General features: G+C 36.9%; 2 protein-coding genes across 4 annotated transcripts; both read right to left on the bottom strand.

The window, feature by feature from the left end:
* Positions 1-686: 686 nt before the first annotated feature.
* Positions 687-9,961, bottom strand: LOC125649163 (acetylcholine receptor subunit alpha-like 1). The gene is made up of 5 exons (XM_048876433.2): positions 5,493-9,961; positions 3,542-3,586; positions 2,662-2,771; positions 1,454-2,444; positions 687-1,310 (listed from the first exon to the last, which is right to left on the bottom strand). The coding sequence occupies exons 1-5, from the start codon at positions 5,685-5,687 to the stop codon at positions 1,143-1,145; spliced, it is 1,509 nt and encodes a 502-aa protein (XP_048732390.1). The 5' UTR covers positions 5,688-9,961; the 3' UTR covers positions 687-1,142.
* Positions 9,962-9,975: 14 nt separating this feature from the next.
* LOC125649162 (acetylcholine receptor subunit alpha-like 1) lies at positions 9,976-23,800 on the bottom strand. 3 transcript variants are annotated; one of them, XM_048876429.2, is made up of 5 exons: positions 20,790-21,181; positions 14,829-14,873; positions 14,375-14,484; positions 13,117-14,080; positions 9,976-10,769 (listed from the first exon to the last, which is right to left on the bottom strand). In XM_048876429.2, exons 1-5 carry the CDS (start codon positions 21,009-21,011, stop codon positions 10,599-10,601), a joined length of 1,512 nt encoding a protein of 503 aa, XP_048732386.1. In that variant the 5' UTR covers positions 21,012-21,181; the 3' UTR covers positions 9,976-10,598. The 3 variants fall into 3 exon arrangements, with proteins under 3 accessions (XP_048732386.1, XP_048732389.1, XP_048732388.1); XM_048876432.2 differs by lacking the exon at positions 20,790-21,181 and adding an exon at positions 23,747-23,800 and having other exon boundaries at positions 10,425-10,769; XM_048876431.2 differs by lacking the exon at positions 20,790-21,181 and adding an exon at positions 22,626-22,820 and having other exon boundaries at positions 10,425-10,769.
* Positions 23,801-24,079: the final 279 nt, after the last annotated feature.

Raw genomic sequence — 24,079 nt, 5'->3', positions numbered from 1 at the left:
ATCACTGGCCAGCAGAATGAAGTTTTTTAAATGGTCAATTTCATAGAAACTGTAATTCGTACATGGTTCAAACTTACATTAATGGTTTATCTGTGGACGTACACTGTCATTCAGGATTTGGATGCTGCGTCTGACCAATATTTTTCGGATGAGTAACCAGGCACAGTGTTTTCCAGCAGGTCCATCCCTCCATAACTATAAGTAACCTCTTACATTGATCACTCATCCATAGATGCATACAACTCATTAATCTGACCTATAATTATATTCTCCGAATGAATGACCATATCATAATTTTTGCAGCAAGCTTATCATTTAGTAAATTTTAACTTTTCTTTATGTAGGAGTCCTTGCATCCAGGGATACACATGACATTATCACTCATGATTTGGATGCTACATGGCCTATATTCACGTTTCCGGTTGACTGACCTCGGTTATTCCTCATTAACTCTAGCTAGTGGAGGATTCTCATTACGACTTTACAAGTTATTGTTTCTTTCATGAAATACCCTTTATTATTCTGTCGATATGTCGTCAATGAGGTTCATTCTGAACAGATTCTCGCTGTATTCCGAATAGTGCACTGTACCTTTTCTCTACAGCCCTGAACCCACCTGGCGAGCTTCCGTGTCTTTTGAAAACTCTGAGTAAAGCGGAGGATAATATGCAACTCACTGAGGGTAATTCGTATAATTATTTGTTTATTTTGGAAAAACTAAACCGATTTGTTATGTTACAGTTGAGTTCATGTAGATAGTTTGGCTTACTGTGTAGAATTGACCGTACAGATGAAAACTAAGTTTGGCTTGCTGAACTGACCGTCTACATGAATGCATTTACTGTTCATAGTGTTCAATAATTTAGATGACTTTATGCATAACATCGTTTATTACAGTACAAGTGATTGTATCCACGAAAATGAACTATTATATTGTGTATGTGAAAATAGTACCTACTAATATAAACAGTTAATTGTGTACATGAACAGTAGTAGTATGTTCGTGTATAAAACTATGAAGAATTGCATCAAGGATATGAACAAACGTATATATATGCAGTCATTGATAACAATATTCATGTACAATTCATAGCTGCATAACGATATTAAGTTGAATTCCAAGTTATTAATATTTCACCTTGTTAATATGTACAATTCAGCTGATCATCCAAACTAAGAGGACCCCGGGGGTCATACAGAGATGGTGCATATAAAAAAATACTAAGAGTTCCGCACACGCAGGCTGTGGTAAATATATATAAAAATAAACGATCCATCACCATGGCAACATACTTCCAGTCTCTCTCTTCCTGTAATATGAAAAAATATCCAAAAGATATAGAGCTAATTTGGAGCATGTAACGAAAACATTAATGAGCATTGCTTATTCACGTGACGTTGAACAAATCGCTATATGACACATGTATTTTAGAAAAATGCAATGGGTTCTCACCATGTTGTCGGCGTCTGCTTCTCTTAGATGGTCAGCAACAAACTTGACCCTTTCAATGGCCTCTAGCACTTCTTTTGGATATCTCTTTATTTCTGTGGAATCTCCCGAGGGGTTCCGGACACGTAATCCCTCCTGCAGATCCATGTTCCACCCAACTCTTGTATTTCCGTGATTCTCGCCCACATCGCGCATTTCTATACCGTTCATACTTCTGTACTTATTGTTTGATTTTCTGTGTAAGTCAGGTCTTTTCATTAGCAGTATTTTCGGTAGGATCTCTGTGAAAACCCTTTTCACCCAAGGACTCATTCGGTGAGTGGAGGGTCTTCTGAAGTGAATGCCTAAAGTGTACACGGCTAGGAATATCGATAACGTCACTACAATCATAGTGAACAACAAGTATTTACTAATTAATGGAATTACAAAAGACGTCGGGGGACTGATGTCTGACAGCAGCAGGAAGAACACAGTGAGGGCTAGAAGTATGGAGATTGACAGGGTGATCTTCTCACCGCTGTCGGAAGGGAGGTAGAACACCAGCACTGTAAGACAGGAAATCGTTAAGCAAGGCATGATGAGGTTAAGAGAATAAAATAAGGTGCGCCGACGAAGGGTGATGTTGAACATGATGTCGGGATAGGGTTGAGGACAACAGGGGTAGAATTTCTCTTTCCGGCGTGCCGTGACGTTAATGACGTCCCATTCCACATTCTGGTAAAAATCCTTGATGTCGATGCCACGGTCTATAATTTTCACCTTCGTTTCCTCGTAGAATATAGCTTGAGAGTCACACACGTGTTGTAAGTCTATTTCATATCCATCATATGTCCAAGAACTAAACTTCATAAAGCACTCCTGCATGTCAAAGGGAAAGAACTCTACATCAATCGGACAGTAGCTCTTGTAAATGGCGGGCGGTTCCCACACGATTCGTCCTGTGTAGTGAACAGTGGCCTTTGTTAGAAGTGTGATCTCAAAAGCTCCATCTGCACTGCAAAACATCAATCACTTATTTACTATTAAATCATAATTTCTTAATATGTCTATGAATAAAATGACATAACCCGCATGATTTTGTATACTGCACAGTCAATTCAACAACGTGGTGACAAAGCCGAGAACAAAAAATACGGGTTGTACATGTATTCAGTAAAGACGAAATGACAGATACCAGCAGTTTTAATTCATTTAGGTTGTTTGAGACATACTTGTTGTACAGTACAATGTCTGGTCTCCAGAGGGACTCCGAAGGAATGTGTGTAATCAGAATCCCTCCATAGGACTTCGGATCCCATAGTAACCGCAGATCAACCCATTCCTAAAATAAACAGAAACATGGAGATATCGTTGCGTTGTTATTCTGTAATACTATAATGCAGTATTTTGCTTCGCTTTAGAATTTCTGAGTAACGAGATGATTAAATCCGTACGTAATGGGTTGATGCAAAGTCCATCCTTTCCACAAAAGCGTATTGTGTGGCCATGTTATGTAAATTGGTGTGTCTCAAGCCATGATATGCGTGATATTTTCTTACTGTAGGCACTATAAGAACACAGATTTGGTATAGGCCGATATATTATAAGTAATTTCCAGTATGCACTATGTAGACCTTGCTGTATGTGTGATATATACCTTGTTGTATGTGTGTTATAAACCTTGCTATATGTGTGATATAAACATTGCTGTGTGTGTGATATATACCTTGTTATATGTGTGATATAAACATTGCTGTGTGTGTGATATATACCTTGCTATATGTGTAATATAAACATTGCTGTGTGTGTGATGTATACCTTGTTGTATGTGTGATATTAACCTTGCTATATGTGTAATATAAACATTGCTGTGTTATTGATATAAACCTTGCTGTATGTGTGATATAAACCTTGTTGTATGTGTGATATAAACCTTGTTGTATGTGTGATATAAACCTTGCTGTATGTGTGATATATACCTTGCTGTATGTGTGATATTAACCTTGTTGTATGTGTGATATAAACCTTGCTGTATGTGTGATATAAGACATTTATCGCACGAACATACTTTAATCATCACAAAAATCTGTTGATGGTAAATCAAATACTGACCTGTCTAAGCCAAACGCTGGTCGTCATAATTTGGTTTTTCTCGTCCTGAAAAAAAAATCTGATTGTAGAAGTTGACGAAAAATGTCAATAAATGAATTTTATAGTCCATAACCACTGGATAATTTGGACAAGTGTTAGATTGCTCCACTTGAACACCATTCTGGATACCCATTACGTTTTCAGATAATTAATTCTGCATGTCATGTAGTCTCATTATTTCATCTGTTGCTCGGTGAAATATGTCGATGAAGATCCTGATTCCGATTGAAGTGAAGCATTAAATAAGAGCATTGATATTACTTGGATAATTTGATGCAATTGAGGCGTAATGTTTGACTCAGTTCCTGCAATATGCAATTAATTCGATTCAACGTCTTCGGATATTAGAATCACTTTCTGTGATGCACCAATATACTACATCTATAGTTACAATAAAATGCTTTTCATCACTTTTGGGAATTTTAAAAACTATTTCTGACTCTTGTAAATGGATATAATTCATGAATGATTTCAATATACTCTTTTCTTCCATCGTTTGAATAATTTCACCACATAGACATCTGCACTCTGACATTTTATACAAATTAGAAAACGCAAACTCAGTTTATCAGCCACCACTGATACCGGGCACTGGTGTATTGGGAAGCAAGTTAGAATTCACTGGATCATAAATACTAGATATTTTGCCAGAGAATAATTTTCCTAATTAAAGGGGGGTTTAAAACAAAATACAGTGTATATCATTTTGCCATCTCACAAGTGATGGGTAGCATCACAATATTAACTTTAACGCTAAGGAAATCTCAGCAAAACAGCGGAAATGCCGTTAAAATTGAAATCTGTCTTCAATGGTGCATGGCAGAATACTATTAATCTGCATTATAGCAATGTCCATGAAACTAATTCATCTAGCAATATACTTTAATCTCTTGATCTTCTGAAGTTCAGATACTGTTATTATTTTTGTACACTTTTATGTTATCATGCAAGTACGACTTGGGTACTTCTGTACAGAATCGAAGTCTTTATATGTCAAGTTCTGGGAAGAACCTTGCAATAAACAAAACAGAAATCTGCCCAAAATATTTTTCTGAATATATCTAACGCCCAAAGCATGTCTAAATTCAATATGATAGGTGTCACAATGGTAGATGCAGGTAGAGCGTGAGAAAACCATGAATAGCTCTAAACCATCTACATATCTGACACCCAAGTGGTATCCAAAGATATTTTGTTTCAATATTGATCAATGAATGATTTCCAAAATATACGGATTTCATCTTCTATCCACGCGGTGCAATTGTTTAATCTGAAAATGTTCTTCACTTGTATTTTATTTGTTTTTCTTTACATGTCTACCTGATTGTGGTGAATGAACTCCCTTTTTAACTGCCCCGTAACGTCTTGAAATACAAGCTCATTTGATTCAATTTTTTTCCACTTCAAGAAGTTTACACCGACTGTATCTGTGGTAGTTAACATCCCCCAAACACATTTTCGTATTGATCATTCATAGTACTATAAATTGGATGCAGTCTATGTACAGTGGAGTTTCTTTCTTTTTTCTTTTTTCATTTGGGGGCTATTCAACAAGTAATTATTAATAATAATTGGTATACCATGTATTTGTTGAACAGATATATGCAGCGAACAATGGGAAGCAAAGTTCATATTCTACTCTGTACTATAAACCTGTCCAATTTGTAAGCGAATCGCCTGTACACTTAATTCAATACACAATGACTTATTAACAACGTGGGCGCAATTATTCATCATTCAATTTGTAAATCTCTCACGTAGTATATGAAGAAACAATATATGTCAATCGATCGCTATTGCCTCGGATATCAAAAGTGTTCAAATGATCAAAATCAAACAACGGATATTGTTAGCAAAATTCTTGAATTAACACCGAAAACTGAAATAGCAGACACGCCATGGGTTTACTTACGATCTCCAGAAGTTGTGACAGTCTTAGTCCCAGCTTCACAGTCAGCTTCACCGAGCTGTTCCCCGTAGGACGAATCAGTTTACTGTACTTGTCACTCAGAAGGTGGTCGTGGAGCTTTTTCTCGGCCGGCTCCTGAATGCTGAGGACACCACCCAGTAACCCCACACACACCATTAACGTACAAAAGGTCCCCATATCTAAGTTCACTAGCTTAAAGCATGAATAAACTAGATCAAGTTAAAATCAATGTGGAATTGTACACAGCACCTGAAGGAGACAGGGTTTGCCGATTGTCATTACATTTCACCGTTAATCCATTGGCGGTTTGTATATGTCCACCGCCCAGCTGACGTTCACTGATGGTTGGAAAATATCTATCGGTAAATCTCAGTGTGCTCCGCAAACATTATGTATTGTTTATACGGATATGACACTTCACCTCTATCTCTAATTGCACGGTTCCTAGCGAATGGTTCTGTTGTTATACACATTATATACGCCGTACAGACAACTACACACAGGGTGCCACAACACCATTCACAGATTCTTCTCAGACATTAAGAGTTGTTTTGCCTTTCACTACAGATTCATCTGAAGCTTGGTTACGCAATAAAATGTTGAGACACCGAGTGTCGTCCTAAGCAATATGGTTATCTCTACAAGGCATCGTAATGGGTAATTTACTGCTCTTTTACATTTTCGGAGGCAAAGCAAACTATCCTGGACCTGGCATGCCGTTCTTCTATTCTCATAAAACTAAAATAAAACATTTGTCAGAAAGGGGAAAAAAAATCGATCGACTCCCTCATTTTTGTTTATGGAAAACAAAAGTTATATTTGCAATACTGAAAACCCGGCATAAACTAAATTTACAAAGAACTAAATCGATCTAATGTCATTTACGTATTGGATTTACATTACGTTAAGACATTTAAAAAAAAAAGGGGGGGGGTGATGGAATTGCATCGTCTGGCCGCTTACTGTACACGTACAGGGGTGCATTTAGACGTGGACAGAACTTTGCGAACTTTAGTTTCATTTGTTATTTCCCAACATTAAAGGTTTTTCAATCGTGCTCTCTCTATAACCTTACATTTTACCAAAATGTTTACTCGAGAAAGCTGTTAAATATTATTAACTTAAAACTACTTTCTTAAGAAACTTCGTATCGTGTGTCTGATAATGTCGGACAATCAATATTGATTCTCGGCCAAGAATATTGGATAAATCGTTTTAACACTTTTCACCAGATTTCTAAAGCATTACAAGGATTTGTCAATATTGAATACGTACATTTCATATAATTATATAAATTAGAGGGAGATTGAGAAATGTGGGCGGGGCCGGGTGTCGATATGGAACTATTTGAAGGTTCTCGTTGTAAGAGTGGAAAGATAACTAGTAATTTTCTGTGAAGTACTCCGTGGAATTGATTTGGAATTGTTCAGGGGGCGTGTCTACGGTACAGATCATGTAGGGAACGTGAATATTACAGATCTACTATGTATATTGTACAAACAAAAATCTGAACAAAAGAAATGAAGAGTGAAAATGAAGTTTGCTGGACACATACCATCTTTTGTGGTTTTCATCATTCAGTTAAAAAAAAGAGAGAAAAGAACGCAATTCTTGTTCGATCTTGAAACTCCAAGGTCGTTCGTGTGACATATGCTTAAAAGGACTAGTTCACGTTTTTCGGGAAAAAAATATTTTTCATTTTTGATGTTAAACATAAAAAAATATAACACATTTAATGATGACAGCCAAAATTTAGATCTTCTGCATGCAAGGATAAGACTAAACTCTGTATTATATAAACAAAGACTAGAGTCTTCTTATGTGAAATGTTTTTGTGATTTACATCATCTTGATTTTGGACAGTCACAAATTTATCGCAATCTTTGTTTATAAAACAAATAAGAAAATTTAGACTATGGTTTTTATACCCCCTGTTATCGAAGATTCGGGACACATATATATATATAGTTTTTGGTCTGTTTCTCTGCAAAAATTTTAACCTTGACCAAAACTTTTGAATGATTAGTGATAGAGCTTTCATATTTTACATGTGTATACATTTTTAGGTTTCCTGAGTGAATTAAAACAAATTAAATGTGTGAAGAATAACATTTTTTAATTTCTTCTTGATAACTACTATTCCAATTCTTTTCAAATTGGTATGAAGCATCTTTGGAACAAGGGGGGCATAGATTGTAAATTCCAGGACTCCTGCATCCCTGGGGCCTTAGGGGCGGGGCAAAAACTGCCCCAAATTGACCAATTTTCAAACATCTTCTTTTCTAGAACTGTACATGTTTAAGAAAAACTAAATGCATAATGATGTAGAGCAGGAAGGCCTCTACCTTAATTGTAAATTTCATGATCCCCGGGGTAGGGGTTTTACCCCAGGGTGGGGTCAAACTTAGTATATAGTGTTGATGTGCAAAACATTTAATTAACATATTCTTTAGTGCTATTCATACTAAATTGAAACTAAATGGGTATCTAGAAGGAGTAGGTAGTCATTTACCAAAATTGTAAATTGCATGATCATAGGGGTAATGGTTTGGTTTCAGGGTAGTGTCAAAATTATAATAATGATTTGAAGGACTTTTTAAAGTTTGCTGATACTGTGTAAAATCTAAATGCATAATTAGGAAAAGCAGAAAAGGATTTACAAAAAATGGTGAATTACGCAACCCAGGGTTTTGACTCTAGGATGGGTCCAGATTAGTCATATCTTTTAATGTTGATACACATATTATATTATGTAAAGCCTTTCATCAGTGTATGTACCTTTGAGGACATTTAATTTTAAGAACACATCTTGTTTTATACTGTTGCTGAACATTAGAGTTTAGCTTAGATATTCAGAACAGGATTTTTTTTTCTAGATTTCATAGCCTTTGGTAATGATACTTTTCACTAGTATTCAGGTGACCGATAAGGCCTGTGTGCCTCTTGTTTTCTGGTAGTAAAATTTTTGATCTCATGAACTTTACCTTGGGGTTTGGCCTACTCTTGAATAACTTTAACCTTGGTCAAAACTTTTGAATGATTGATGATAGGACTTTCATATTCCACATGTTTATTTTTGACAAGATCTTGTTTTAGATAGTTTTTTTTTTTTTTTACCTCGTTACCTTGACCTTGGGGTCTGCACTACTTTTGAAAAACTTCAACCTTGGCAATGATAATTAAACGGTAATGATAGCTCTTTTCATAAGGCCTTATTAATACAAATTACATGTCTGTAGGATCATTGGATTGAATCTTTGTTATGCCCTATAATTGGAGATTCGAGGGCATATATTTTTTGGTTTATCTGTCTGTCATTTAGTCCCCAAAACACTTTAACCTTGGCCATAACTTTTGTAATGGTTGGTGATAATACTTTCATATTTCACACGTGTATTCCTTGTAACAAGACCTTTTCTGGGCACCATAGTTTTTGATCATGAGGTTTGACTTCCTTTTTAAAAACTTTAACCTTGGTCATTATCAACTTTGCTGCCATCAGTGTTTCACAAACACATCGTTCCCTCACTTGATTTTAGATTCTTGTCGATTTCTCGTAATGTACTGAATTTTTAGGTGACCTATTGGTATCTATTTTCATCCCTCGTCGTTAATCGTCACTTCTAAAAATTTTCAGCCTTTGCTCTGGAACGGCTAAGCTAAATAAGGGAATTCAAGGTTGTTAAAATGCCATGTCAGTTTACATAAGCAAGGAGTTGGTTATTATTCTGGTTGAGTTAACACCGACTAAGAGCAACATAATTGAACTGCTTTATATTGCATACCAAACAGTATTATATATTTTCATGTTCACTACGAAGTAATGTTTGGGCTGTTAGGTCACATCAATAACCAACAGAGGGCACGCTTTGTATTGCAGGTTAATACGCCCTCTGGTGAGAAATCGAGGACACGTGAAAATGAAATGCAGTTGTGGGAGATGTATATTATTTCAGAACTTTAATTTCTTTGAATAACTGACTGGTTTACTTTAAGGATGATTTAATTAATGAGCATTTATTTTAATTTAAAAAGCTATCAAATAACTATTACGTGTAGGTGTACATGTAATTAAAGTACATGAATACTGGTATTTCTATCAAACTAAAAATTGAGTAGGTGGGATAAGTGTGCTAAAAAAAATTCCGTAGTCAATATTTTTACTACATTCCATGTAACAGTGTCATTATGAAGTACAATGGAAAATGCGAATTTGAAAACTAAATGTCACATCCCTTCCGAAAGGAGATAAAAGACCGTGAAAGTAAAGTGTGAGTTTGTTTCGTTTGAAAAGGACAGGCCTATTAGGGATCTCTAAGGAAATGACAATCTTTCTTAGGCAGTATACATGCAGTTTGAACGTTTACTCCACCGAAATATGAAATATCGGCGTCAAATTCGATTGATACAATCAATCAATCCAATCTTTTCAAGAACTATTACAACGAGAAAAAAACCCCAAAAATTTCATAACTTTCTTAATCATATAATAGAGATTCAAGTTTGTGTAAACCATGAGCCTGACCAGGAATACATTAGGAGCTCAAAGTTCTACATATAGGGAAATTTGTTACCAATCCTTACATCTGAACCATATAAGGACAATCGTAACTACTCGGTTATTTCCGTAACCAGTTACGGAAAAGGACGAGCGCGTGATCCGATTGATATAAGGATAGAATTCGTCTAACTGACATGTAAGCATGTTCATGTAATGTCGATTCAATGTTTTCACACTGGGCGAGGCCACAATAAGGATTCACAATATCACATAAGAATCATGTAAGTGAACGTTGTTTGAAAAGTATCCTCTCACAAAACAGAAGGATATCATGGGTGCGTTCAGATTAAACCAAATAGTACCATCACCGAGTTGTTGAAATAGTTCTAAAATCACCAAAATAATGAAGAGAATTTCATAATGACATAATATATTTCTTTATAAATGCGGTAAACTCAATGTCCTGTACTGCGAATCAATAAACGCAGTCCTCTGTGGTGTCCATAATCCTCCATAATGTCCCGTTATGAGTTCATCATGGAGATGACAAACAGTGACCTCTGTGACGTCAAAAGTCTTCTGTGACGTCAATAGACACAATCTCCTGAAACGTCCTGTAGAGGCAGTGCTTCTCGGTGGTCATACAAGGAGGGGGCATACAGAAAAATGGTGAGCGTTCCACAAAGACAAGCCGCAGTGAAGAGATACAAGAAGAGGCGATCTACCACAGTAGCTATAAACTTCCAGTCCACTTCTTCCTGTCCAGAAATAAAAGTGTATGTTAAGTATCAACAACAACAACATAACACATTATGAAATCAGATGCCTTAAAGACCAGTCCATAACACTATACATATGTTGTAATTCAAAGTTCTTAATGGGTGGTCCGTTACAAAATGCGAGCCCAGAATGCATTACTAGAATCTAATTTATTATTTTATTGTAATAGTTTAAACCATATCATTTTTCATATAAAGATCTTCAGTTGCATGAATCGTAAAATGAATTAATTTTCTACAAAATATAAACATTTTTCTACTAAATCTAAATTGAACGCGGTATTAGCACAATTTTATTAAAAAATGTTGTCCTCTTTAATACTGTAGCTCTACAAGGGAGATAGGGCGGGGGTAAGATCGAATTTCATTTGACATATCCATATTTGAATAATACGTCTCAGAAGCACAGCTGATTTAATGGTCCCTCTAATCATACATGTATTAAAGGGCCTTCTGATTAAATATTAAATCCACCCCATTTGTCATTTAGAATTAACAGTATCTTTGACTCATTTAGCGATATTCTATCTGATTTTCAGCGTGCTGTACTGTACAATTAGCATATTATACTCAAATGATTGTATCACTTTCCAATTAATTCAAGTAATTAGCAAGATCTTCAACCGCTACATTCTAATGGAATATCTTTATTTCTTTTGGAATTATCACTCAGGCATTCCCTTAATTATTGTTCTTTCTAATTCTGTTTTCAAGTGCGCACTCACATTAAATTAGGTCTTTATCTGCAAATGAATCAATGCACTCTTCAAATGAATTTGAGCGCACTGCGAATTCAATTATAGAAACATTTATGGAAATAGCTCTCTTCAATTAGCAATTCAATTAGCGGTCGTTTTGACAGGATTAATTCAAGGAATGAATTAGTAATATCTCCAAATGTTTTTACGTCCTTTCAAGATATTTTCACTCATATTGAGACATCACAGCTGTAGAGGGATCACTTTAGACATATGCTTAGCGCTCAGTGCAGGACTGTGGATGTTTTATCGTGCCAATTCCCTCCATGACACGGGACCTCGGTTTTTTAAGACCTCATCGGAAAGACCCGCGACTCTCACTTCTAAATGTCTACCGTTAGGCGAAGGAACCATTCGTTTCCTGCTTCTATGCCTGTGTCACATTACTAGCGGGTACCGGGCGAGGTATAGGTATCGGTGGGGGACCTGTCAAGATCTAACACCGTAGGGACACATTTCCAAGTCTGCCGGGTGATTAGCTCTCCTCATATACCGCCCGCACCTCGGGCGGGACAAGGAAGGCAGCCGTGTGTTTACCGGGCGGGGAGCGTATGGAATGATGGTGTTGGTGGCCGCCCGATATCCGTAAGGTTATCGGTAGGTAACCGGGAGGGGTACGTCCGGTACCCATACGGACATCGTACGGACTAGGTACCCCCGTGCGGTCACCGCTCGGACACCTGAAGGGTATCGGATGAAGCCCTGACGATGTCCGTTCTGAGAACATCCGGGTATCGTTCGGTGACCTTTGCCTTTTCATGCGTGTTAAGTGCAATTAAGGCAATTGCAAACTGGTGTATATATACCTATCGTCATCGTCATCATCTCCAACATCATCATCGACGCTGTTGCCATCAACATTGACATGGCCAATCCTCCGAGGCATCTGAGACTGCCGTTCCTACGTCTACAACTCGCTGAAGCACGTGAGCGTTATCTTACGATGGGGTTGACATCGCCAGGATTTAACTCCGCGCTAAAAGCTGCCGGTGGGGTATACGGGCCCTGAATGGCGTGTTCTCACCGCATGGTCCCCGGTCGGACACTTTTCAGATTTTGGCATTCTCAGGCCGCTCAGAACCCGCTACCTAGTCGGATACCTAATCGCAGTGTAATGTGACACAGGTATTACATCTGAAATTGGAATCGGCCAAGGCATGAGCGAGATTCGAACCCACGACCTCCCGGTCACAAAGCCTATACCACTGAGCCACCGCGACCGGACCAAGGGAAGTGAAAATATATATATATATATATATATTTAGTTAATTGAATATATCTCTAATTCTCTACTTTAAAAAATCTTCAAATAACTTGAAAATAGTAACTTATATGATTTTGGTATTCCCTATATCAATATACATCGTATTCCGTCTATTTTAAACAATTTCACATGGCCCTACAAACATTATTAACATAATGGATTTTCAAGGGCAACATGTTCAAATATTGATTCAGTATGACTTTTTTTTTTTGCAACTTTCACATTAATTGAAATGATTATATTTTTTTTATTACTTTAAGGAAGTAAAACATTTGTTGATGACGTTAAATAACTAGGTATTAACCATTCTGATTTCATCGTTCTTCCTGAGGTTGTCTGCGATCATCTTGACCCCGTTCACTGCTTGCTGAACTTGTTTTGGGTACGACAGGAATTCCATGGAAGTTGATTTCGTTTCATCTTTTGAAGACAATAGATGCAACGAACAATGATAGTCCTTTTTAACATATTGAAACAAATTACCTCCTACCACAGAAGAACTTTTCTTATAACCGGGTCTCTTCATTCTCAGAATGCTAGGAAGCATGTCTGTGAAGACTCGCTTTACCCAGGGACTCATACTGTGAGTAGATGGTTTTCTGTTCGTGATTCCAATGGAACTAACTGCTAAAAATATAGATAACGTCACAAGTATCATTGTAAACAGAAGGTATTTCCCGATCAGTGGTATAACAAATGATGTTGGAGGATTGATGTCGGAGAGCAGCAGGAAGAACACGGTGAGGGCTAGAAGTATGGAGATTGACAGGGTGATCTTCTCTCCGCTGTCGGACGGGAGGTAGAACACCAGCACTGTAAGACCGGAAATTGACAGGCACGGCATGATGAGGTTAAGAGAGTAGAACAATGGCCGACGGCGGATAGTGATGTTAAACAGGATATAAGTATACGAATATTCACAGCAAGGGAAAGATTTCTCCCGCCACGTGGCTGTAACATTAATGATGTCCCACTGCACATTGAAATAAAAATCTTTGAGATCCACCCCTCGATCAATCACACGCTCCTCTTTGTCACCGACATTATACGTGATCGCTTTTTCATTGCAAATGTGTTCTAGGTCAATCTGTTCCATATCGTAGGTCCAGGACCCAAACTTCATGAAACACTCCTGTCTGTCAAAGGGGAAGAACTCAACATCTATAGGACAATAACTCTTGTAGATAGCGGGTGGCTCCCATACAATTTTACCCGTATTATAGATCTTGGCCTTTGTTTCATGTTTCACAATAAAATCGCCATCAGCGCTGGAAAAGAATAATTACGACATTTACATCCTGTATTATTTGCTTATCCATCATTGGCTAATAAATAAGATGACGGCTGCTGATAGGCCAAATGGGGTTAAGTAAGCTGTCATTAGGAACCAGAAGCCAAGTCTTTGGCGTCACGAAGCTAGGATAATACTGCTAGCTACCACAACATGAAGAACAGCATCTGGTTGTGCAATATCATGCAACAATTACATGTACTGTGTGGATTTTCTGATAATATTGGATATACAAGTCTATAGAGGACCTTCAATTGAATTGCAGACCTACTTGTTGTACAGAACAATGTCTGGCTTCCACAGATCAGAGGACGGTATCTGGGTCATATCAATCCCCCCGAAGTCCTGGGGATCCCACACAAGACGCTTATCCGACCACTCCTGCGCATGAGTATAAAACAAAATTCACCTAGAGAGTCATGTTGTTGAATAGTGATGGGTTTTGACACCGGAATAAGTAAACTAACAACAGCTACCACATTTGTATTATATACAATGTCTGGGTTCTACAACTACTATAATGTACAAGTATTGTTTGTTGGTGCTTAAATGGTCAACAATAAAACATAATATGATAGTATCAACGTAGCATTAAGTTTTGAACAGTGTACACTGTAATAGGAGACGACCTCTGTTACACATCAAGCATTGCTAGAAACATTGAACTGTTTTGACTTCCCTGTTGATGATGAGCTGTATTTCATGATGAAGTTCTGATGACTTACATGATGTAACCATACGCTCGTCTTCATTATCTGGTTCTTCTCATCCTAAAAGTAAACCAATCACTTATACAGTGTATAATGTTAATGGTGGTACATGGTTTTACTTTTTAGATCAGAAAACATTACAAGTGGGAAGCTTTCTGTTTAAAAAAAAAAAAAGAGAAAGATGTAAATTGAAAGACACAACATATAAGAAAAAGAGAGAGATTTATGTAGATGTATCGGAGTTTCGTCTCCTCCACCCTCTTGGATGTTGGTCACATTGGTAGATGGTATGTTGGCTGGCTGATTACATTATACATGTACTGGAAACCTTTTGGTCATCAAATTTCATTGACAGATTGATGCTGACCATAATAGATGACTACTCACTTTCAATCCCAAAGGTGACCAGACGGGCCTTTCTGGCATGCATACAGAGGTGACCGGACGGGGCTCTCTGACATGCATACAGAGGTGACCGGACGGGGCTTTCTGGCATACATACACAATTTTTCCGACTGGTTTCTAGAGAACACCTTGACCAGTACATTGTAGTCATCACATACATGTACCTGTGTACACACAAATTATTCTGGTTTACAAAATATATGCTTCCTGTAACCTTGCCTTTTTATATCTGTTACCCCACAAAGCACTCATATGTTCATAAGTAGCTTAATGGCACTTTGCCGAAATACTGGTGCATGTAGTGTTTCCACAAGGTTAAACATAACCGGCGAAGCTACAGTGTACATGTTTTCAGACATTGCAATATAACTTCTATGATTTAACAGTCTCAAAACACTAAAATGAAAAACAAGAGAACCACCGGTCATATCGCTAGCTCTCATGGAAACTTAATCTTGAAAACTATGGTAGCCTCGTCCTCAGAGGTCATTACTTGAATTATGTCATCCCCCTCAAAGGGGAGACATATTGTTTTTGTCATATTTCTTCTTCTTATCATTATTCTTCTTCAACCAAATTTTGTTCAGGCTCTAACTAGAGAACCCTTTGACTTTAAGACTTCAAACTTAGAACATAAGGAGATGGTATAGAGGAGGGGTGCCCGCTCCCAAAACTTTTGACCTTGACCCACTTATAAAGTCAAGGTCAATCTTTTACGTCAACATATAGTCCAGGCCAATAGCCGAGAACCCTTTGACATTATGATTTCAAACTTGGAACGTGGCAAGAGGACATAGAAAATTTTTTGACCTTGACCCCTTTCTTCATTCAAGGCCAAATTAAGAAAAACATGAATTGACCATAACTTTAGAACGCTTTGACATTAAGACTTCAAACTTAGAATATGAGAAGGGGGAATGAGGAAAGGGGGAATTCCACCAATTTTTTTTTTTACCTTGACCCATTCCTTGGAAAGCAGACATTAAGACGAGATGAGATCATGGTTATATGCATTGCAGGAAATTTTTTATCTTGACCCATTTCTGAAGCAAATCAAAATCATGTCTCTCTTTAACTAACTAATGATGTCGTGTTGGTCAATATGATTCAAGAAATAGGCAAAAAATGTGTTCATTTCTCAAGTAACTTGTTAACCCTTTAACATCAATACACCATTCTTAGGTGTAATATTGATGCAAGCCGTTGTTATTGCCTCTTACGTTTGCACTCATTATTGTTGTCCCGGTTATTAGACAATCAAACTTTGAAGGGGAGACATCTGGGTTTTTTTTGTTGTAAAAAACAATACCCACTAGTTTACATTATCAGTTGAATTCACATTATCAGTTGAATTTACATTATCAGAGAATCAATGCACAGTGATTTGAAAAATTGGTAATCACATGATTCCTAAGAATAATTCTGATGAATTTTCCTAATTGTGCAAGTCTTTAAATCTAAACTGTTGCCCTATTGTAACATTGAGGTTATGTAAACTGTTGCCCTATTGTGACGTTGGGGTTATGTAAACTGTTGCCCTATTGTGACGTTGGGGTTATGTAAACTGTTGCCCTATTGTGACGTTGGGGTTATGTAAACTGCTACCCTATTGTGACGTTGGGGTTATGTAAACTGCTACCCTATTGTGACGTTGGGGTTATGTAAACTGTTGCCCTATTGTGACGTTGGGGTTATGTAAACTGTTACCCTATTGTGACGTTGGGGTTATGTAAACTGTTGCCCTATTGTGACGTTGGGGTTATGTAAACTGTTACCCTATTGTGGCGTTGGGGTTATGTAAACTGTTGCCCTATTGTGACGTTGGGGTTATGTAAACTGTTGCCCTATTATGACGTTGGGGTTATGTAAACTGTTACCCTATTGTGACGTTGGGGTTATGTAAACTGTTACCCTATTGTGACGTTGGGGTTATGTAAACTGTTGCCCTATTATGACGTTGGGGTTATGTAAACTGTTACCCTATTGTGACGTTGGAGTTATGTAAACTGTTGCCCTATTGTGACGTTGGGGTTATGTAAACTGTTGCCCTATTGTGACTAAGAATAATTCTGATGAATTTTCCTAATTGTGCAAGTCTTTAAATCTAAACTGTTGCCCTATTGTAACATTGAGGTTATGTAAACTGTTACCCTATTGTGACGTTGGGGTTATGTAAAGTGTTACCCTATTGTGACGTTGGGGTTATGTAAACTGTTGTCCTATTGTGACGTTGGGGTTATGTAAACTGTTACCCTATTGTGACGTTGGGGTTATGTAAACTGTTGCCCTATTGTGACGTTGGGGTTATGTAAACTGTTACCCTATTGTGACGTTGGGGTTATGTAAACTGTTACCCTATTGTGACGTTGGGGTTATGTAAACTGTTGCCCTATTGTGACGTTGGGGTTATGTAAACTGTTGCCCTATTGTGACGTTGGGGTTATGTAAACTGTTACCCTATTGTGTTTATGTAAAATGTTGTCCTAATATGATGTTAAGGTTTTGATTTGCACATCCTTGAAGCCTACACTGCATGAAAAAGGCTGCATATCAATTGTCAAATCGTAAGATTTTAAAGAATGCTTTTTTAATTCTTATAAACCATGTTTTGTCTCCGCCATCGCTTTAATTTGCCACATTTCAATTTGTTGCACTGAATTGTAGCTCTTCGTCGGAATTTTCTTAATTGTACCATAGTTTGGCATGCTTTCTTAAAAGTGTGGGTTATCTGTACATATTCCTGTGTAAACTTTAAACCCCAATTGCGACCCAATGTATCCTGCCTTGTGGGACATGGTGTAAAAAAAACTTCAAAATATATTCTACATGACGATGCTTGCTTATGAATTTGATACTTTGTTATATTGTGGTTCTTGCATTAGGAAAGTGCTTAAAGATGGTTTTTCTTTATACTCCTTTGTGATATTTTAAACCCTATAGCGACCCTATCCCGTTCCCCATATTTTTTCTGTATATAAGCTTCCTTGCCATTTTTGACGTTCATGGTTCTGTGGTTCTTTACAAGAACTCCCCATCCTGGTTTTATTTATTAATAATTAACTCCCCGTGAGTGTGAAGTTTATTGGACATGCATACAAAGAGACAAGATCCTACCACTGTAACTTCGCATTAACATGGGTATCCCGAAGGAAGAAGAAAGCATGGGCGACCATAAACAACTTGGCGCAGCACAATAGAAAGGGAGAGGGCAGGTGCTGGCTAGCAGTTGTACAATGAAGTGAGAACAGCAGCCAGTATAGGAATGGACGGAGACGCTCTTTTAAGGCCCTTTATGCCACTAGGTGCTATGTGGGGTAACATATATAGGAGGATAACTGAAGGTGAAGGGTGTGACTGTGGTCCTTGAATCCCTTTTGCAAAGATGTTTAGAGTCCACATTTGGATAAAAATAAGTACCGGTTTGTTTGATTCGAGGTCATTTCAAAGTAACATAGTGTTTAGGGACAGTCACCATATGTCAAAACTCTCACTACAATTTCACAATTGTACATGCAAGCCAGTGTCTAATACAGTGAAAACTGCCTAATGAAAGGCGAAGATAACGAACAGTGATCAATCTCGTCACTCCTATAAGCAATACAAAATAGATAGTTGGGCAAACACGGACCCCTGGACATACCAGAGGTGGGATCAGGTGCCTAGGAGGAGTAAGCATCTCCTGTCGACCGGTCACACCCACCGTGAACCCTATATCTTGATCAGGCAAATGGAGTTATCCGTAGTCAAAATCTGTGTGGCAAGAACGACCTAACAATCGGCATGAAACACGTCAGACATCATTTGACCCAATGATAGGTTGTATTGGCAAACTAGATCGTTATAATGACCATAGAATTTGCGAAATGCTGATTTTTAACGAGACTAATCCGACACCTGCGCATTTCACTGGACATTCCAACACTTATTTTCATTCTCAATTTCATATTTTCATTGTTTTTATACTGTTTGTTCCGACACACTGTATTCCGACAAAAATTTGTCTCGCCGTGCAAGTTGGATTACACGGGTTTCACTATACAGTGTATATATATATATATATATATATAATTATATTTTAATTTTCAGCATAATATAAATACAATGTATATAAACAAATTTCTACTTTCTTCATTAAACTCGAAACGGTATTAATATACACAGTGTATAACGCGCGTTATTGCGATATGACAAGTTGCGCAATATATGTATGATCAGCTTATATTAGCATTTTCTTAATATGATATATTAAAAATTTTAAACTCCTAAATTTACTGCATGCTTACTCCGTACACATAAGTACTATTGACAGTGCAGCAACAGTTGATTTGACTAGTTCTATAACAGAAAGAACTCTGCTTTGCAGTTGTATATATGCAGTACTTAGTCTCCATTTTCTCAAATGACGTAACACGGGGAGGACTCTGATTTTCAATGTGGAAGAGGCAGTGAGACGTAAATACAAAGACACCAAATAATTTCCACCACTAGTATTATAATTGTTTGCTCATTAATCGTTATATCTTTATAAAATTCTGATATTTCCATACGATAAATGTGATGTAATAAGATACATAATGACGTCAGATAATGCAAAGTGGGGATAACCAATCTATCATTATTAAGTAATATGTAACAATTTTCCTTCCAAAAGAATACGAGCGCAAAGGTTTCTTAATGTAAATATGACCCCCATCCAAAAATTGCATAAAAATTTAGCACACCATATAATTTTTGCCAGTTTCAAAGAAGACTTAAAATTACATTCACATTTCTCGGTAGAGAGAACAGAGTGATGTTTTACTAAACCGTTGTATTGTCCTCTTATAATTCAAATCCAGATTAGTATTGTAGCAGACACGAATAAATATGATTATAGAAACTTATGTTTTAAAACTGAAGAAAATACATGCACCTCTCTTTGTTGCATATCTTTTAATTTGTTTGACAAGAAACCATCCCTTACAGATCACAGTTTATTTACTCTTGAAAGATCAGTTGGGATCGTTTGAACACAAAACCGTATGTTTATGCTTATGCTGAAAAACAACCCATTGATAGATAACCGTATGTCATGACTATGAAAAGTAAGAGCTCCATGAACAACAAATAATATAGTGTGAAGGCATCCGTCATAAACAAAGTCCGATCAGAGACGTGGATCACTGGTCCGACCAATTAAAAGAACAGATTTTAATCTGCCACATCCTGACACCTTAGTTTCATTCGTACAAAAAGCCATTATCTTTATACTTTATGTGTATTTACAATTTCTAGGTGCTAAGATATCCTATATCCATTTTTAGTTTACTTACATACGAAGGAACTGTAATTATCACTTTCATATTTTCACTTCTAGCTTACTCAGTCATACTTTCACTTTAAACACAGTAACCCAGAATCTGTGCTAGCCGCAATCTTATTTTCAGTTTATCCACGCGAAGAGGATTTCATTCCTATTTGTTCTCAGGATCTTTAATAATCGTATGTCATTCCTATTTCCACGTTCAGTTTACTTATAATTCCAATAAGCAATGTTAACCTCAATCCTACTTTCAATTTCAGTTTACTTACAATGTCCAGGAGCTGAGATAACCTCATTCCTATTTTCACTTTTAGAGTTCCATTTGTGCCCTCGCCCCGAGGTCTCACGAGTTTATTGTATGCATGGTCTAACAGTTTATGAATGAGCTGCCCCTCCTCGGTAGAACATACAACAGACCCGGGTCGACTGATCAGACCCCATAGACCGGATACAGTGATTAGCACCGTCGGGAAATCGGTTATCCCTGGCATCTTCGTCCGCTCACTTAAACCGCCTTTGTTCTGCTCTATCAGAGGAGTTACATAATCCGGAAGTGCAGGAATTCACAATGGAAACCCATTAACTGTCGCTCTAGTTTTCCTAACATCTTGACGATTCCCATGTTAACTTACGAGACATATGCATTCGCTCGCCTCACTATTGATTTAAATGTTTTCTTCCCATTACACAAACACAAATTTCTTTTTTAATTCATTTGCCAAGATGCTTCAGCATCTATTTTAAAAGTTTCTTTCATTTGCTGAGAATCTGGGCTGGCGTTTTATAATTTTTACCATGTTACCACTAATTGCTTTTTATGACTTTTATGGCATCACGCGATTCTAGACTTCCGAGCCTTTTTTATTATATTGTAGTATATTTTGCTATATCAGCTGTGGGGAATGGTTGATGAGAAATTGATATCCGAAGTACAGGGTAAAACTTAGTGACCCCCCAAAAAGGGAAATGCTTCAAATGGCAATATATGTCGTGTTCATTTAGATATCAGTGTGGTGTATTGCATGCCGAAAAAATCCATTTAAGACGAAACGTCAGCATATCGTGCGTGGATATGTTTCGCATAATACAAAAAATGCATCTTTCAATTACTGATTTCTTAACAGATGAATAAGTATCTATTTTTTGATAGCACGTTTAATTGTTTCCCTCTATCTTAATTAAAATTTCATCCCTCGGCTCTAATTTCCCATTGTGACGTAACCACAATTAAAGACATGGAAAAATGACTTGGGACATGTATAAGACGGGTTCTACGAATCAATACCCGCTGTGTCTTTTTAAAAAACAAATCATTAATGTAAATTGACGTAAATCTGAATTTGGAACAGTAATTGGACGGGGGCATCAGAGTGTAACATTCTTTACGACTGTTGGTAATGAGGACCGACAATCAGACCTGTAAATCGTGAGCTAACTTCCTCAGCCTTTCCTAACAAAACCACTGATTCATTCCAAACAAAACAGCGAATTTACATACGAATAAGACGTGCGTCTGCGCTACTACAGATGTCACATTGCGATTATTGAATTTGCATATCTGATGTTTCTTGATTAATGCCCAGAGTCCTTCTATTTCTTTTTCGACTTCAAAACAGATTTTGGAGAATATCTAAATATTGTGTGCAAAGTATAACCATACAATGACCGTGGCATATAAATTGTCGTAATTCAACATGTATTAAAGATACGGCACACACTAGCATAATTTTTCATGTATGCAAAAACGGCCACAATATAAGAGCTTTTAATTTAGAATTGTCCTCCTCTCGGAATAGACTATTTTTGATGATTAAAGCAGTGCATATTATTTTGAAAACATGATAGAAAAACGGAGGTAATCGTTCTTCATCATTAATTTCTCAGTATTTTGGTGAACCTCAATTTAATCAAATCTGTTCATCTTATATTGCAATATCTCATCATATGTGCATTCAACTATTTTTAGAATTTCCATTTGTTGAAAATGTTTGACTATATGAAGTAGACACAACTTTATACAGTCAAGGTTAAATATATAACTTCGTACCGAACCAGATCCCTAAGCATGATCAACCTTTGCAAAACATTACTTGTGTAAGACTTACAATAAATCTGTGAGGCAGGTACGGAATCAAATGCCAACAGAAACAATGTTTAACACCTCTGTTTTGGCAAAACAAAGACAACGAACTTCCTGCGTTCCTCGATTTGATAACAATGATATTTCCATATTCTTGTGAGCCTTAAATTTCGCAGCCTCGGTACGGCGTGTAACATAAAGGAATTGTTGTTATTTCGCAAGTAAAAACAAACGCTTCTGTGGGTCCTGACCCCAACATATGCTGGAGGCCTCGTTATCACTTTTATTTCACCATATGTCATAACTGATACCTCCGCGCCACCTGTCGGATAAGTGTCTTATCATCAACAACCTGATGCTATAACAACAATCAGATGATTAGAGGGAGATCCCGGTGTTCGTTTTATTCTGCTTGCAAAACATGTTAAAAGATTTGTTGAAAATTTATTTTTGTTTTAAATAAATGACATGACATTGCTCACTTTTTCTACCTACATATGTATTTCGGAGGCTTTAAGTTGCGCGAGGATTTATTTGACGGAACGCCGTGTATTTGTTTTCAAATCAGCGGTGATCAATTAGTGAATAGACTTAGATGATTAGTTCTAGGTTTATTTTAGCGATTTTTCGCTGTTGTGAACGGCGTGAATATCTGTAGATCTGATTCCCTCTATGTTTAAATGTCTAATCCTGTTTTCTTTTAACCGTGCTCTATTTGGACTGGCGTGGCTTGCATTCACTCTTTTCAAACAATTACGTACATGTACCTTCGAAGTCTGATCGAAAGGTTTCAGTGAAGTTCTAGTATAATAGTAATAATCAGCTATGCCAATGCATTGCATTAAAATGTTTTAATTAAATTAGGATATTACAGTTACATTTCTTTTTTTATGCCAGTATTTATAAACATCTTATCTCCATCCTAACGATTGACCAAATTAGAAGTAGCGCATCCATAGACATAACTAAACGGGGAAAAAATATGTCTGCAACGTCGAGTCAAATTATGTTTAAAATCATCAACAAAATGTTGAAATTGAATTAATGTTAGTGTAAATCGTTTGTTGCTGGCATTTAAAATCCCACATATTTATATAAAGCTTGATTTATACACAATTCCCCCCCTCCAAATAAATCATAGAATACCTTGAAATTTCTTATGCTTTGAAACCGGTTTCTCTTTAATTTTCCACACGCTCCTTGTCAGAATGCAAGCCAATAGGAAACATTCAGTTATTTTACAGTACAGCAATGTGTTTGCTATCTTTGACCCCGATACCCTTGTCATTATCGAACGAGTTAAATTAACAATTGTGCATACACTATTTTGTACATTATCAGACTAAATCTGATGATAGCAAAGTATTTAACGATCATCATTATTTCACTCTATAAATCATGGGACGTTGATCAAATTAACTTTAAAGTGTTTTTATATGATGCACTATCAAAGGAACAGAGATAAGATTTATTAAGACA

Source organism: Ostrea edulis, chromosome 5 (assembly GCF_947568905.1).
Source record: "Ostrea edulis chromosome 5, xbOstEdul1.1, whole genome shotgun sequence".
NCBI lineage: Eukaryota > Metazoa > Mollusca > Bivalvia > Ostreida > Ostreidae > Ostrea > Ostrea edulis.
This window is presented reverse-complemented; position numbering and strand designations above follow the sequence as displayed.

Coding starts and splice junctions, on each gene's coding strand:
- LOC125649162 (XM_048876429.2), bottom strand. CDS start 21,011: ATGCCAGGGATAACCGATTTCCCGACGGTGCTAATCACTGTATCCGGT. Junction 14,874..20,789: donor TATCTCAGCTCCTGGACATT/GTAAGTAAACTG, acceptor GTTTACTTTTAG/GATGAGAAGAACCAGATAAT. Junction 14,081..14,374: donor GACATTGTTCTGTACAACAA/GTAGGTCTGCAA, acceptor ATTCTTTTCCAG/CGCTGATGGCGATTTTATTG.
- LOC125649163 (XM_048876433.2), bottom strand. CDS start 5,687: ATGGGGACCTTTTGTACGTTAATGGTGTGTGTGGGGTTACTGGGTGGT. Junction 3,587..5,492: donor TGTCACAACTTCTGGAGATC/GTAAGTAAACCC, acceptor TTTTTTTTTCAG/GACGAGAAAAACCAAATTAT. Junction 2,772..3,541: donor CCAGCGTTTGGCTTAGACAG/GTCAGTATTTGA, acceptor TGTTTATTTTAG/GAATGGGTTGATCTGCGGTT.